The 12392-nt window shown below is 39.6% G+C and overlaps 1 protein-coding gene and 1 long non-coding RNA gene across 2 annotated transcripts in view; one reads left to right on the forward strand and one right to left on the reverse strand.

Moving 5' to 3' along the window:
* NCAPD2 (non-SMC condensin I complex subunit D2) overlaps positions 1–12392 on the forward strand; it is a 27345-nt gene continuing 14953 nt past the window's right edge. The window contains exons 1-10 of the mRNA XM_081310977.1: positions 1–817; positions 1545–1693; positions 5930–6005; positions 6281–6339; positions 6821–7002; positions 7254–7396; positions 9654–9781; positions 9853–9976; positions 10158–10305; positions 11839–12036. Coding sequence (XP_081167103.1) covers positions 1567–1693; positions 5930–6005; positions 6281–6339; positions 6821–7002; positions 7254–7396; positions 9654–9781; positions 9853–9976; positions 10158–10305; positions 11839–12036 — 1185 coding nt within the window. The 5' untranslated portion in view covers positions 1–817; positions 1545–1566. The remainder of the gene's footprint in view (positions 818–1544; positions 1694–5929; positions 6006–6280; positions 6340–6820; positions 7003–7253; positions 7397–9653; positions 9782–9852; positions 9977–10157; positions 10306–11838; positions 12037–12392) is intronic.
* LOC308658393 overlaps positions 2240–12392 on the reverse strand; it is a 15771-nt gene continuing 5618 nt past the window's right edge. Inside the window, exon 3 of the long non-coding RNA XR_014024162.1 lies at positions 2240–4512. This is a non-coding gene — a long non-coding RNA (uncharacterized lncRNA). The remainder of the gene's footprint in view (positions 4513–12392) is intronic.

Here is a 12392-nt window from a genome sequence, read left to right on the forward strand (position 1 = left end):
TTGGAGCGCTACAGCCAAGGGAGGTTACGTTTCGCTCTGTAGAGCTTCCGAAAATTGAAATTGCAAGAAAATTCACCCATTCCCGTTTCTTTCAGCGTCCTTCAACTGTGAAGGAGATGAAGGATCAGAACCTGGAACCCAGAGCTTTGGGAATATTAAAAGACCGAGCCCTTTTCTCTGTGCATCATAACAGTCTTGGGCTGTAGCTGTATACTACCCTCATTTTACAGAAGGAGAAATTTGAGGCTCAGTGACTTGCTGGACGTTACATAGCGGAGGAATGGCAGAAACTTGAGTTAGAGCCCAAGGCTTCTAACTCGCAACTTGGATTTGCCTCTCATCCTGGGGGTGACTGAGTGGGTCACTATTCCAAAGGCTGTATCACTGTCCATCAGGAATGCGACATCTCTGGCAGGCGCTCCTAGAGCCTCCTCCCAACAACGGAGCGGAAGGGGACCGTATACAGCAGGAAGAAGCCTCACCGCGCGCAGGGCGTGGAACCTGGGTCTAAGCCCATCCCCTCTGTGGATGGTGCAGGCACGCGCTCAGGGAACTGCTTTGTGATTGGCCGCCGCTCCAGCGAGCGTCGTGATTGGCCCCCTTGCAGCCGTTGGTATTTGAACTCGATCTTGGCGGCTTTGCCCGCGCGACGCGGGGCTCAAAGGCGGGTCTTTGTCTCAGCCTGCTGTGGATTGGTCGGGTTCTCCGCCAACTTGAAAACTGACTTTCTGATTGGTGCGTTTTCTGTACTCGTGTTTTCTTCCTGCCATTTCAACTCAACTACCCGAATCCGAGGAGTCGCGTGTAAGGTTCACAGGTGAGATGTGGAATTATGTGGGGTTGAGAAAATCAGCTACAGGGCGCGGTATAACGCAGTCTTTAACAATATGCAATAGGCAGGGAGATATAGTAGACATATCCTTGGGGTGCGATGTGGTGGAAACTGTGACAGATCCGGTCTGTGTGTAGTTTGTGCAAATCGCATAACCTTAATTTCCCAATCTGTACAGTAAATTGTATTATCATGCCCTCTGTGGGATTGCCGTTAGGAGAGTAAAATCGTGTATGATTTATTCGGATAGTCTAACAAAACCTGATATAAATAAAAATGTTACTGCAGATTCTTACATTCTGAAGCCTCTAACCCATGGTCCGCCACTGTTCCAGTCTCTGATGGACATTGTCTTAAGGAACTTTGCACATCAAAATGGAAGTATAGTGCTCACTTTATGCATTAGTATGCCACTTTGCAATTCCTTAAACACTTCTATAGCCTTTGGTTTATTTCCTCCTCAGAGCAACCTTGAGATGTAATCAGAAATTAGTAACCTCCGGTTTACAGATGAGACAGACGGGATTAAGTGAGGTGACCAAGTGTTAGAGTCATGATAAAAATTAGATTCTAGTTCAGGGTTGATCTTACATCCTAATGTTATAAGCTGGTTGTAAAACTAAAGAATATTTTATGTTGGAGATGGGGAAATAACTGAAACAAATGAAAAGACAGGTCTTAGCCCCTGATGTTTTTGCTGTTTGGTTTCTAGCCTTGTTAGCCAGTGGAAGAATATGTCTCCCCAACTGTATGAGTTCCATCTGCCTTTATCTCCTGAGGAGTTGTTGAAAAGTGGAGGTGTGAATCACTATGTTGTGCAAGAGGTACTGCCCATCAGAAATTTGCCATCCCAGCTTAGAGGTAAGACTTCACAGCTGTCATTGTATCCAGCACTTCATAACAATCATCCCATGCCTGCTTAGGCAGCACATATACTAAAACTGGACTGATACAAAGAAGACTAACTGGCCCTTGCATAAGGATGACATGCAAATTTGTGAAGCATTCCATATTTCAAAACAAAAACTATTTCATGAGTAATTACGCTGTACTGAGCTCTATCCCCAGCCCCTTTTATTTTTTATTTGGAGCTAGGGTCTCACTCACTTGATTAGAGCCTACTAAGTTGCTGAGGCTGGCTTCAAATTTGGAATCCTCCTGCCTCAGCCTCCCAAGTCACTGAGATTACAGGAGTGTGACATAGTGCCCAGCTACAGTAAACACATATGCCATTGTGCCCAGCTACAGTAAACTATTTTTTTAATATAAGTAGGAATACATTCTATAATAACAAAAGTATAGTAAACACATAAACCAGTAGCATAGTCATTTATTATCAAGTATTATATATAATTGTATTTGATGTATTTTACATGTACTGTACATGTGTAGTACAATAAGTTTGTTCATACCAACATAGCCACAAACATTTGAATAATGCCTTGGGTAACAATATTACAGTGACTACAGCACCACTAAGGGACTTATAGGACCACCATGACATATATATGTTGTCTGTCATTGACTGAAATGTTGCATGCTGATTGTATGTATGGTGTAGTTGCCTACAGAAACCTATAAATGACCAAAAATAACTTGTGTTTTGCCAAGAAGACTCCATAACGTCACCGTACCTCTTGAAATTGCTTTATGTCAGGTTGCTTTGGAGAGGTACATTGAATAAAGACTTTGGAGCCAGACTGCCCAGATTTGAAGCTGACCTTGGGCACGTTACTTAATTTTCTCTATGCCTCTGCTTCCTCATCTATAAAGATAAGGATAATAATCTGCTTCCTTTATTGTCTGCTAAACAGAAAGGATAGGTTAATGCAGCAGCTTGATAATATGACAACCATGATTCAAATGCAAAGTGGAGATAGGCTAGAATCATTCTGAATTACCTGAAGATCTTGAAACACATATTTTCAGATTGAATAGCTCTCAGTAGGCCTTTTTATCCTGCATTTCTAGTAAGCTCCCAGATCATGATGCTAATGCTGCTGAATTAAAGACCACATTTAAAAAAATATTTTTATTAGTTGATGATGAAATTTTTTATTTTAGGGGCTGGGGATATGGCTCAAGCGGTAGCGCGCTCGCCTGGCATGTGTGCGGCCCGGGTTCGATCCTCAGCACCACATACAAACAAAGATATTGTGTCCACCGAAAACTAACTAAATAAATAAATAAATAGATGGATATTTAAAAAAAAATAAATTTTTTATTTTATTTATTTATTTGTATGTGGTGCTGAGAATCGAACCCAGTGCCTCACATATGTTAGGCAAGCGCTCTACCACTGAGCCACAATCCCAGCCCAACACCACATTTTGAGGAGCAAGACCCTAGCATAACCTATACCATTTCTCATCTGACCTTTTTTTTCCAGCTTATTCCATTCCACCTATATTGGCATTTTCCAATTTCTGTGCTTTTGAATTAGTTTTTCTCTGCTTGGAATGCCCTTCCTAAGGGTCTGCATAAATCATCTCCTTAATTCCTTAAGGTCTCTGCTCAAATGTCTTTTATCAGCCGGGCGTAGTGGTGCACACCTATAATCCCAGCGGCTCTGGAGTCTGAGGCAAAAGGGTTATAAGTTCAAAGCCAGTAACTCAGTGAGACCCTGTCTCTAAATAAAATATAAAATAGAGCTAGCTGGAAATGTGGCTCAGTGGTTGAGTGCCCCTGAGTTCAATCCCCAGTACCAAAAAAAAAAAAAAAAAAAAGTCATCTATCACCAAGCCTTCTGTAATCATTTAATATAAATTATCTGCCTGTACTCTGGCATACCCTATCTCATTTTATGTTTTCTCCTTGGTCCTTATAACTATTTGACATATTCCAAATTTTCTTATTTATTACTTATTGAGATTCCTTGAGAGAAAGAACTCTTGTTATTTTGTCTAGTTGTTTATTGTTATAACCCTAAGTGCTTAAGAATGCCTGACAAATAACATATCAGTTAATACTTGCTCAATTAATTAAATGATTTGATCTTTGGTGTTTATAATAGAAGTCATGTTTAGATTCTAAACACCAAAATCATAATAGCCATACAATTTTTCTAAAATGGACTCTCAGCTGGGTGTGGTGGTACATACCTATAGTGCCAGGTACCTGGGAGATTGAAGTGGGAGGTATACCCATATGTTTCATGAGTTTGAGACCAGCTTAGGAAACATAATGATACCTCTTCTTAAAAAGGCAGGGGGGCGGGCACTGAAGATATAGCTCAGTTTGTAGAGTGCTTGTCTTGTATGCATAAAGCCCTAGGTTCAATCCCCAGCAACACATTAAAAAAAAAGAAAAGAAATTCTTAGCTAGTGATAGAGTATTTGTGTAGTATATGTAAGGCCCTGGGTTCAATTGTGAGCCCTACAAAAGTCATGCTAAAATAACCCTTAAAAAGAATGACAATTCATTTAAAAATATATACATATACATATATATGCACTATAATAACTCAAGAATAATTTGCTATAGTGTACAGCTGTATATACCCACATAATATAGATAGAATGGTCTATCTATGGACACTGTTGATATTAACTACCCATCAGTCATTCTCCACACTCCACTTTGTTCCTTGTTGGTTAAATTATGATTTTCCAGATTTAGAGAGGCTCCTAGATAGTAATCTTGATCGGTTTTACCAATCTTGAGTAATTCTGTTTCCATCACTTGTAATTAGAAAAACAAGCACATGATACAATTTTGACTAAGTCTTTTGGGAAGCTTCTGATGAAGTTTTTAAAAGAATAAAAAGTATAAGACAGAAAAAACATTTTATTCTACTTCTGGACATTAGATCAAGGGAGAGATGCTAATAAAGATATAGATTTGGGCTGGGGATGTGGCTCAAGCGGTAGCGCGCTCGCCTGGCATGTGTGCGGCCCGGGTTCAATCCTCAGCACCAATACAAACAAAGATGTTGTATCCGCCGATAACTAAAAATAAATTTTAAAATTCTCTCTCTCTCTCTCTCTTAAAAAAAAAAAAAAAAGATATAGATTTGGGGTTGTGGCTCAGTGGTAGAGTGCTTGCCTAGCATGTATGAGGCCCTGAGTTCTATCCTTAGTACCACATAAAAATAAATAAAATAAAGATTATTGTGTCCAAATACTACTAAAAATAAATATTTAAATATATATGTATATAGAGTAAGATTGTATATATACATATATAGATATAGAGAGAGATAGATTTGTATGTACAGGCCAGGCATAGTGGTGCATTCCTGTAATCCCACTGTCTCAGGAAGCTGAAGCAGGAGGATTGGGAGTTCAAAGCCAGGCTCAGCAGAAGCAAGGCGCTGAGCAATTCAGTGAGACCCTGTCTCTAAATAAAATATAAAATAGGGCTAGGGACCTGGCTCAGTGTTTGAGTGCCCCCAAGTTCAATCCCTGGTACCCCAGCAAAAAAAATAAATTTATGTACATATACAATCACATTGCATTTAATCATGAGATTGGGGTAAGTGTAGATGGTGAAGAGAAGCAATTTTGTCATTGAACATCATTGAATATACTTACACATACAAAGATGGCTGCTATATCACTAGGTGATATAATCTTATGGGACCACTGTCATATATGCAGTCCATGGTTGACTGAAATATCATTATTTGGTACATGTCAAATGCTTATTAAATTGTAAAGGGGAATATAACTTTATAGGGAAGAAATGTGGCAAATGATACCAAGTGATCAAATATCACCAGTAATAAGACATTGCCATCATGTTCCTTTTCCTTTTTGTGGTGCTTGGGGATTGACCTCAGGGGCTTATGCATTGTAGACAAGCACTTGACCGCTAAGCCTTTTCCCTAGTCTGCCATCAGGTATCTTTTGATAAAACAGACGAGAAGGACCCAGACCTTCCTTTTGTGGTTGACTTGCCAAAAATGTATAACTTCAGTATAATCATGAGGAAACATCAAGCAAAATAACTGGACAACACCTTTTTAAAAAACGTCAAGATCATGAAAGAGGAAAATTGGGAAAGACTAAGGAGACATGTCAACTAAAGGCATTGTGGATAGAATTTACCAAAGAGGCCTCTCCCCTCCACATTGATCAATTTCTTTCATCTTTATAGTATTTCAGTCTGCTTTTCGAGCTCAAGGGCCCCTTGCTATGCTGGAGCACTTCGATACTATCTACAGCATTTTACAGTAAGTAAAATTCCCTGCTAGTACTTTAAAAAGAACTGGTAGCTATTTGCCCTAATTTTGCATGTTCATTCTGAAATTCCAAATTGTAGGTTCACTGATAAATGGTTCTGGATGCTGATATCTCTACTAATAAGCATCTCTGCCCAGCTCACCATCATATTTATTATAGTTGAGCAATTTCATTTTTTTTTTCAAGCATTAGATTCCTTAGGTTATCTCTGATCTGTTAGAATGGCTCTGCAGTTTCTCACCTCCACACTTTCTTTCCCTCATAGTCACTTTCGAAGTATAGATCCTGGCCTCAAAGAAGATACTCTGGAATTCCTGATAAAAGGTGTTTATGGGTCAGGGGGTAGGGGATGGAAGGTTTGTTGTTATTTGTTTGTGTGTTTATTGTTTCCTATATTTTATCAGCCACATGATGATATCAAGGCTGTTGTGATTCAGTTGGTTTGGCTAAGCCCGGGAACCTTTGACCTATTATGGTCTGTAATCTTGGTGGGTGATACAGAGTTATGTGCATTCACTGTAAGGGCAGACCAACAAGAACTTTCTCCTACTTTTGAACCACCTCTTTTTAATAGGGGTGATTCTTCCAGTTGCCAGAGAGAAATTGTGGTAACTGGAGTGAGGGTAGAAACAGGGCATGTTTGAGATATCAGGGTCAGGGGTTTCAAAGGACTTAGCTATGTTTTGACCACTGAGAGATGAAACACAGATCTTTGGTAATCTGATGGCTGCAGTGATGGGTATTTTGAAGTTGGGATAGATGAAGAAAGTGAATGAAACCAACTCCCATATTCTGCCTCTCACAGTGGTAAACCACCACTCCCAGGAGCTTCCAGCCATCCTGGATGATGCAACTTTGAGTGTATCAGATAGAAGCGCCCATTTAAATGTGCTCAAAATGAACTGCTATGCTTTGATACGCCTTTTGGAATCCTTTGAGATCATGGCCAGCCAGACAAGTCTTATGGATCTGGATCAATGTGGGAAGGTAATTTGGAGTCTCTGTCTTACTTAAAATGGGAGATGGGGAACTTGATGGGAAAGAAGGGAATCCTATGATTCTGCAAATGCCTTCTGTCCTTCTGTATGTTTAAGAAGAAGTACTCAAAAGTGCCATAATGTCTTTCCTGATAAGTAGTTCTTCTACACTTTGCTTCTATATTACCTTCTACCTTGTCTTTATACTGGATGGTTTAGGTACACAAACTGGCAGATCTTGACCATATTTGTTTCTTTTAGGGTAAGAAAGCCCGAACCAAAGCAGCTCATGGCTTTGACTGGGAAGAAGAAAGACAACCAATTCTTCAGCTTTTAACACAGATACTCCAATTGGACATTCGTCACCTATGGAACCACTCAATAATTGAAGAGGAATTTGTCAGGTGGGTAGTTTTAGGCTATCAATAATACCAAGCTGTGAGGAATAGGATTCTACTGTTAGATGTTCCTTTGAAATACTTCATTTCATACTTCCATTCTATCTGTAATACATAAAAATATAATCATAATATGGAGTTGTTAAGAAGGAGATAATAGGGCTGGGGATATAGCTCAGTTTGTAGAGTGCTTGCCTGGCATGCACAAGGCCATGGGTTCAATCCCCAGCACCACAAAAAAAAAAAAAAAAAAAAGAATAATAAGAAGAAGGAGATAATAAATTTTAGAAGTGATGTGAATTTCTCTAATGCCCATTGCCAGCATTATTATAATAGACACTGGAAACAAAGTTTTTGCCCTTTTGGAATTTATATTATAGACTAGAAGACAATTAACACATATAGTATTTCTATGGTTTATTATTATGGAGCAAAATAGAGGTAGGGGATAGGAAGTTGACAGAAAGGAGTTGTGATTTTTTAAATCAGTTGTTCAAACAAGACCTTTTTGCTGGGCACGGTAGTGCATGCCTATAATCCCAGTAGCTCAGGAGGCTAAGGCAGGAGGAACATGAGTTCAAAGCCAGCCTCAGCAACTTAGCAAAGCCCTAAGCAACTTAGCAAGACCCTGTCTCAAAAATAAATAAATAAATAAATAAAGCAAGGGCTGGGGATGTGACTTAGTGGTTAAGAGCTCCTGGGTTCACTCTCTGGGTTAAAAAAAAAAATGGCTCTTTGAGTTAATAACATTTGAGCAAAGAGCCAGAAGACATGAATGAGAGCTATGAGAATATCTGGAGGAATAGCAAGGGCAAGAAAAAGGAACAGTAAGAACTGAGACCCTGAGGAGGGAATGCATCCAGCATGTGTGAGTAATACCAAGAAGGCCTGAAAGACAGCAGCTGAGAAGGTGGAAGAGGTAGGCTGTGACACAGTGAGAAGCCAAACTATAGATCCTTATAGGCTATCATGATGACTTTGAACTTTCTCAGAGTGAGATGCTACCAGTCTCAAGTAGGGCAGTGAGGTGATCTGACTCACATTTTTTCACAGTCATCCTGGTTGTTGGATTGAAACAGACCATAGAGGAAAGGGGAGGAAGTAAGAAATCATTTATGAGGTTATTGAGTCACTCAAGCAGGATCATGGAGTTTCATTGAAGATGAAAAGAACTGGTTGGATTCTGTACTTTTTTCTTAAGGTAGAGCTTATAGGATTAACTTACAGATTGGGCATGAGATATAATGGGAAGGGTACAGCCAAAGATAACTCTCCCAGAGTCTTTGCCTGAGCATATGGAAAAATAGGGTTGCTGGTTAACTGGTGTAAAAAAGGCTTGTTTTGGAGAGGAAATCAGAAGTTCTGTTTGTAATATATAAAGTTTGAGGTGCTTATTAGACATGTTAGTAAAGTTGTCACATTCAGCTATTATACAAATCTGGAGTTCAATACAGAGGTCTGAGCTAAAGGTACACATTTGGGAAAATAGTGGTATTTAAATCCTTGAAACTAAGTGAGGTCACTAAATCAATAAGTGTAACAAAAAAGAGCAGAAATCCAAGGACTCAGAATACAACAATTACTATTAGGGCATTATGTAAAATTGTGGATGTGTAACCGATGTGCTTCTGCAATCTGCATTTGGGGTAAAAATTGGGAGTTCATAACCCACATCAATCTAATGTATGAAATATGATATGTCAAGAGCTTTGTAATGTTGTGAACAACCAATAAAAAAAAAAAAAAGGAAAAAAAAAAGAAATCCAAGGACTCCTTAGAGCGCTTCCAATGCTTAAGGACATAATCCAGTTATGCTTACCATTAAGAGGGTGAAATGAAGAGAAACCAAAGAAATAGAGAAAGGAAACTGTCCCAGAAGCCAAATGAAATATATGTTCCATGGAAAAAGTAAGTGATCACTGTATCAAGTGTAAGGTAAAGGAAGGTTTGTTTTGATAAGGATTGAATTGGCCATTATATTTGACAATGAGAAGTCATCGGTGACTTTGTCCTATCTCTTATGTGTATATCTTTTTTCCATGGTAACTGGTTGAAAGTCACTAATCTTGGAAGAAAGAATACCTATTTGGAATTAAAAGAGCAAACCAAATTGGTATGGAAGGTGACAGAAAGAAAGAAAAAACAAACAAACCCTAGAAGTCCTTAACTTTGGGGGCAATAGGGATAAAAAGAATGAAGCAGGGCCCTCAATATGTTTGACTCCAGAAGCTGATCTCATCATTTCCATCTCTTCCTTTCTTAGTTTGGTTACTGGCTGTTGCTACCGCCTTTTAGAGAATCCCACCATTAGTCATCAAAAGAACCGTCCCACCCGGGAAGCCATAACACAACTGCTTGGAGTAGCCTTGACACGTTATAACCATATGCTCAGTAAGTTCTCCTCCATTTTGCCCTAACTTTGTCATTTTGCCCATAATGTCTCATGATTAGTACTTCCACAGGTGCCACTGTGAAGATTATACAGATGCTGCAGCATTTTGAACACCTGGCACCTGTACTGGTGGCAGCTGTGAGTCTGTGGGCAACTGATTATGGAATGAAGAGCATAGTGGGAGAGATTGTAAGGTGATTCTTTCTTCTCAAAAGTTTCTAATTCTTTTTTTCTTTTGGGAGGGGATAAAGAAAGGGGAAATATATTCTCTGGGCAACAAAAGATTCTTTCAGGTATCAGATACTAGTCTTATCTTCCCTCACTGGGAACTGAGTAATTGAGCAATCTAGCCTTGGCTGTTTTTTCCTTGTATAGAGAGATTGGACAGAAGTGTCCCCAGGAGCTAAGTCGGGACCCTTTAGGGGCAAAGGGCTTTGCAGCCTTCCTGACAGAACTTGCAGAACGGGTCCCAACTATTCTGATGTCCAGCATGTGCATTTTGCTAGACCATCTGGATGGAGAGGTATGTGGTCCACTGGAGATCTCTTAAGATTTTTTTTCTAGGGATTTTAAGTCTATTGTTAAAAGGTACTTCTCTTCCCCCCTTCCCTTCTTCTTTTTCTTTTCTTTAAATGTGGTTTTGAGGGTTTAAACCCAAGGCTTTTCACATGCTAAGCATATACTCTGTGACTGAGCTATACCCCCAACCCAAAATATTGTTTCTTGACTGGTATGGTTCACGGCTTAAGTCTAGTGAGAATGACTCAGATTTAATTCTGAGACCCATCCATTCCTCAGGATGAAGGCACTTCTTACCTTTTGGCTTGATTTGCTTTCTTTAAAAAAATGAGCTTTTTCAAACAAACCCATATTTCTTACATCTCTCTCTCATCCTTGGATGCTAATCTGGCTGCTTCCCAAACTGATGTTGGACATGACTAGGTGAATGTCAAGGACAAATATAATCCAGTTATCATCAAATTTACTTTAATTTCTTGTAAAAGATTCTATCTTGGCCATGTGTGGTGATGCACACTTGTAATTGTAATCCTAGCTACTTGGGAGGATGATGCAGCAGGATTACAAATTTGAGGCCAACATGGACAATTTAGCAAGACCTTGTCTCAAAATAAAAAAGGGCTAGAGATGTAGTTCAGTGGTAGAGTGCCCCTGGGTTTAATCCCCAGTACTGGGTATAAGAGAGGAGAGGAATCTATTCTGTTGCTCATGGCCTGGCAAAATTCCCAAACCCTATTTTTACCAGATTCTATAATAGACTTGCTTGACACCAGAGCTGATTTCTGCTTTCCTGGGTCTTTCTGTCAATAAAATGTGAGATGGAGGGAAGAGGGTGGTTATTTCTCAAAGGCTTTGAGACCTCAGATGAAAGACAATAACAAATGCTTTTCAAATGTGTGTAGGTGGGTGGATATGATTTCACATTTAACTAGGTTAAATGCTCAACTAGGTTGAGCATCCCTAATCCAAAATCTGAATTACTCTAAAATTTGAAACTTTTTGAGCACCAACATGATACAACAAGTGGGAAATTCCACATATTTTCATGTACACAATTATTTGAAATATTGTATAAGATTACCTTCAGTGTGTGTGTATAGGTATATCTGAAACACAGATGAATTTCATGTTTAGACTTGGGTTCCATCCCAAGTTACCTCATTATGAATATCAGATAGTTCAAAAAAAAAATCTGAAACACTTCTGCCCAACCATTTCAGATAAGAGATATTTAAGCTTATATCACCATGCTTCCCTGGGTGAGCCTTATGGGACAAAATTGGTTTTGTCTCTTGTTTATTGTTTCTACATTCTCCTCTGAGCAAACAAGTCCCCTTTGGGATTTAGCTTTTCCCCATAACTTTAGGAGTGAACACCTAGGGAGTTGTCCAGAAAAATCACAGCTCAGCACAAATAATCTTAACTTTGACTAAAGTCCTTGCTTCCCCTTTGTGCCTGGATGGGCCCACAAGTTTAGAGAGGGTGGAATTACTATGGAAATACAGAGGGCCATACCAACTTTATTTCTCCCTCCTAGAATTACATGATGCGCAATGCTGTGCTAGCAGCCATGGCAGAGATGATACTGCAGGTTCTGAATGGTGATCAACTGGAAAAAGCAGGCCGAGAAACCAGAGATCAGTTTTTGGATACCTTGCAAGCCCATGGCCATGATGTCAACTCTTTTGTCCGGAGCCGTGTTTTACAGCTCTTCACTCGAATTGTTCAGCAGAAAGTAAGCAATCTTCTACTAAAGACAAGGATGTCTGACTCTAGTTAAGACCATAATGTGTCTTACTCACCACAGAGAAGACTGCTTACATATTTTATATCCCATGGGAAGTTTTCTTGAGAATTAGTGGATAGCTTAAGTTAGAGTATACTTTAAGATCATCTTGTCCGGGCACAGTGGCACATACCTGTAATCCCAACAGCTTGGGAGGCTAAGGCAGGAGGATTGCAAGTTCAAAGCCAGCCTCAGCAACGGTGAGGCACTAAGGAACTCAGTGAGACCCTGTCTCTAAATAAAATACAAAATAGGGCTGGGGATGTGGCTCAGTGGTTGAGTGCCCCTGAGTTCAATCCCCAGTA

This window comes from Spermophilus citellus, assembly GCF_964194105.1.
Source record: "Spermophilus citellus genome assembly, chromosome: 10".
In the NCBI taxonomy this organism is placed as follows: Eukaryota; Metazoa; Chordata; class Mammalia; order Rodentia; family Sciuridae; genus Spermophilus; species Spermophilus citellus.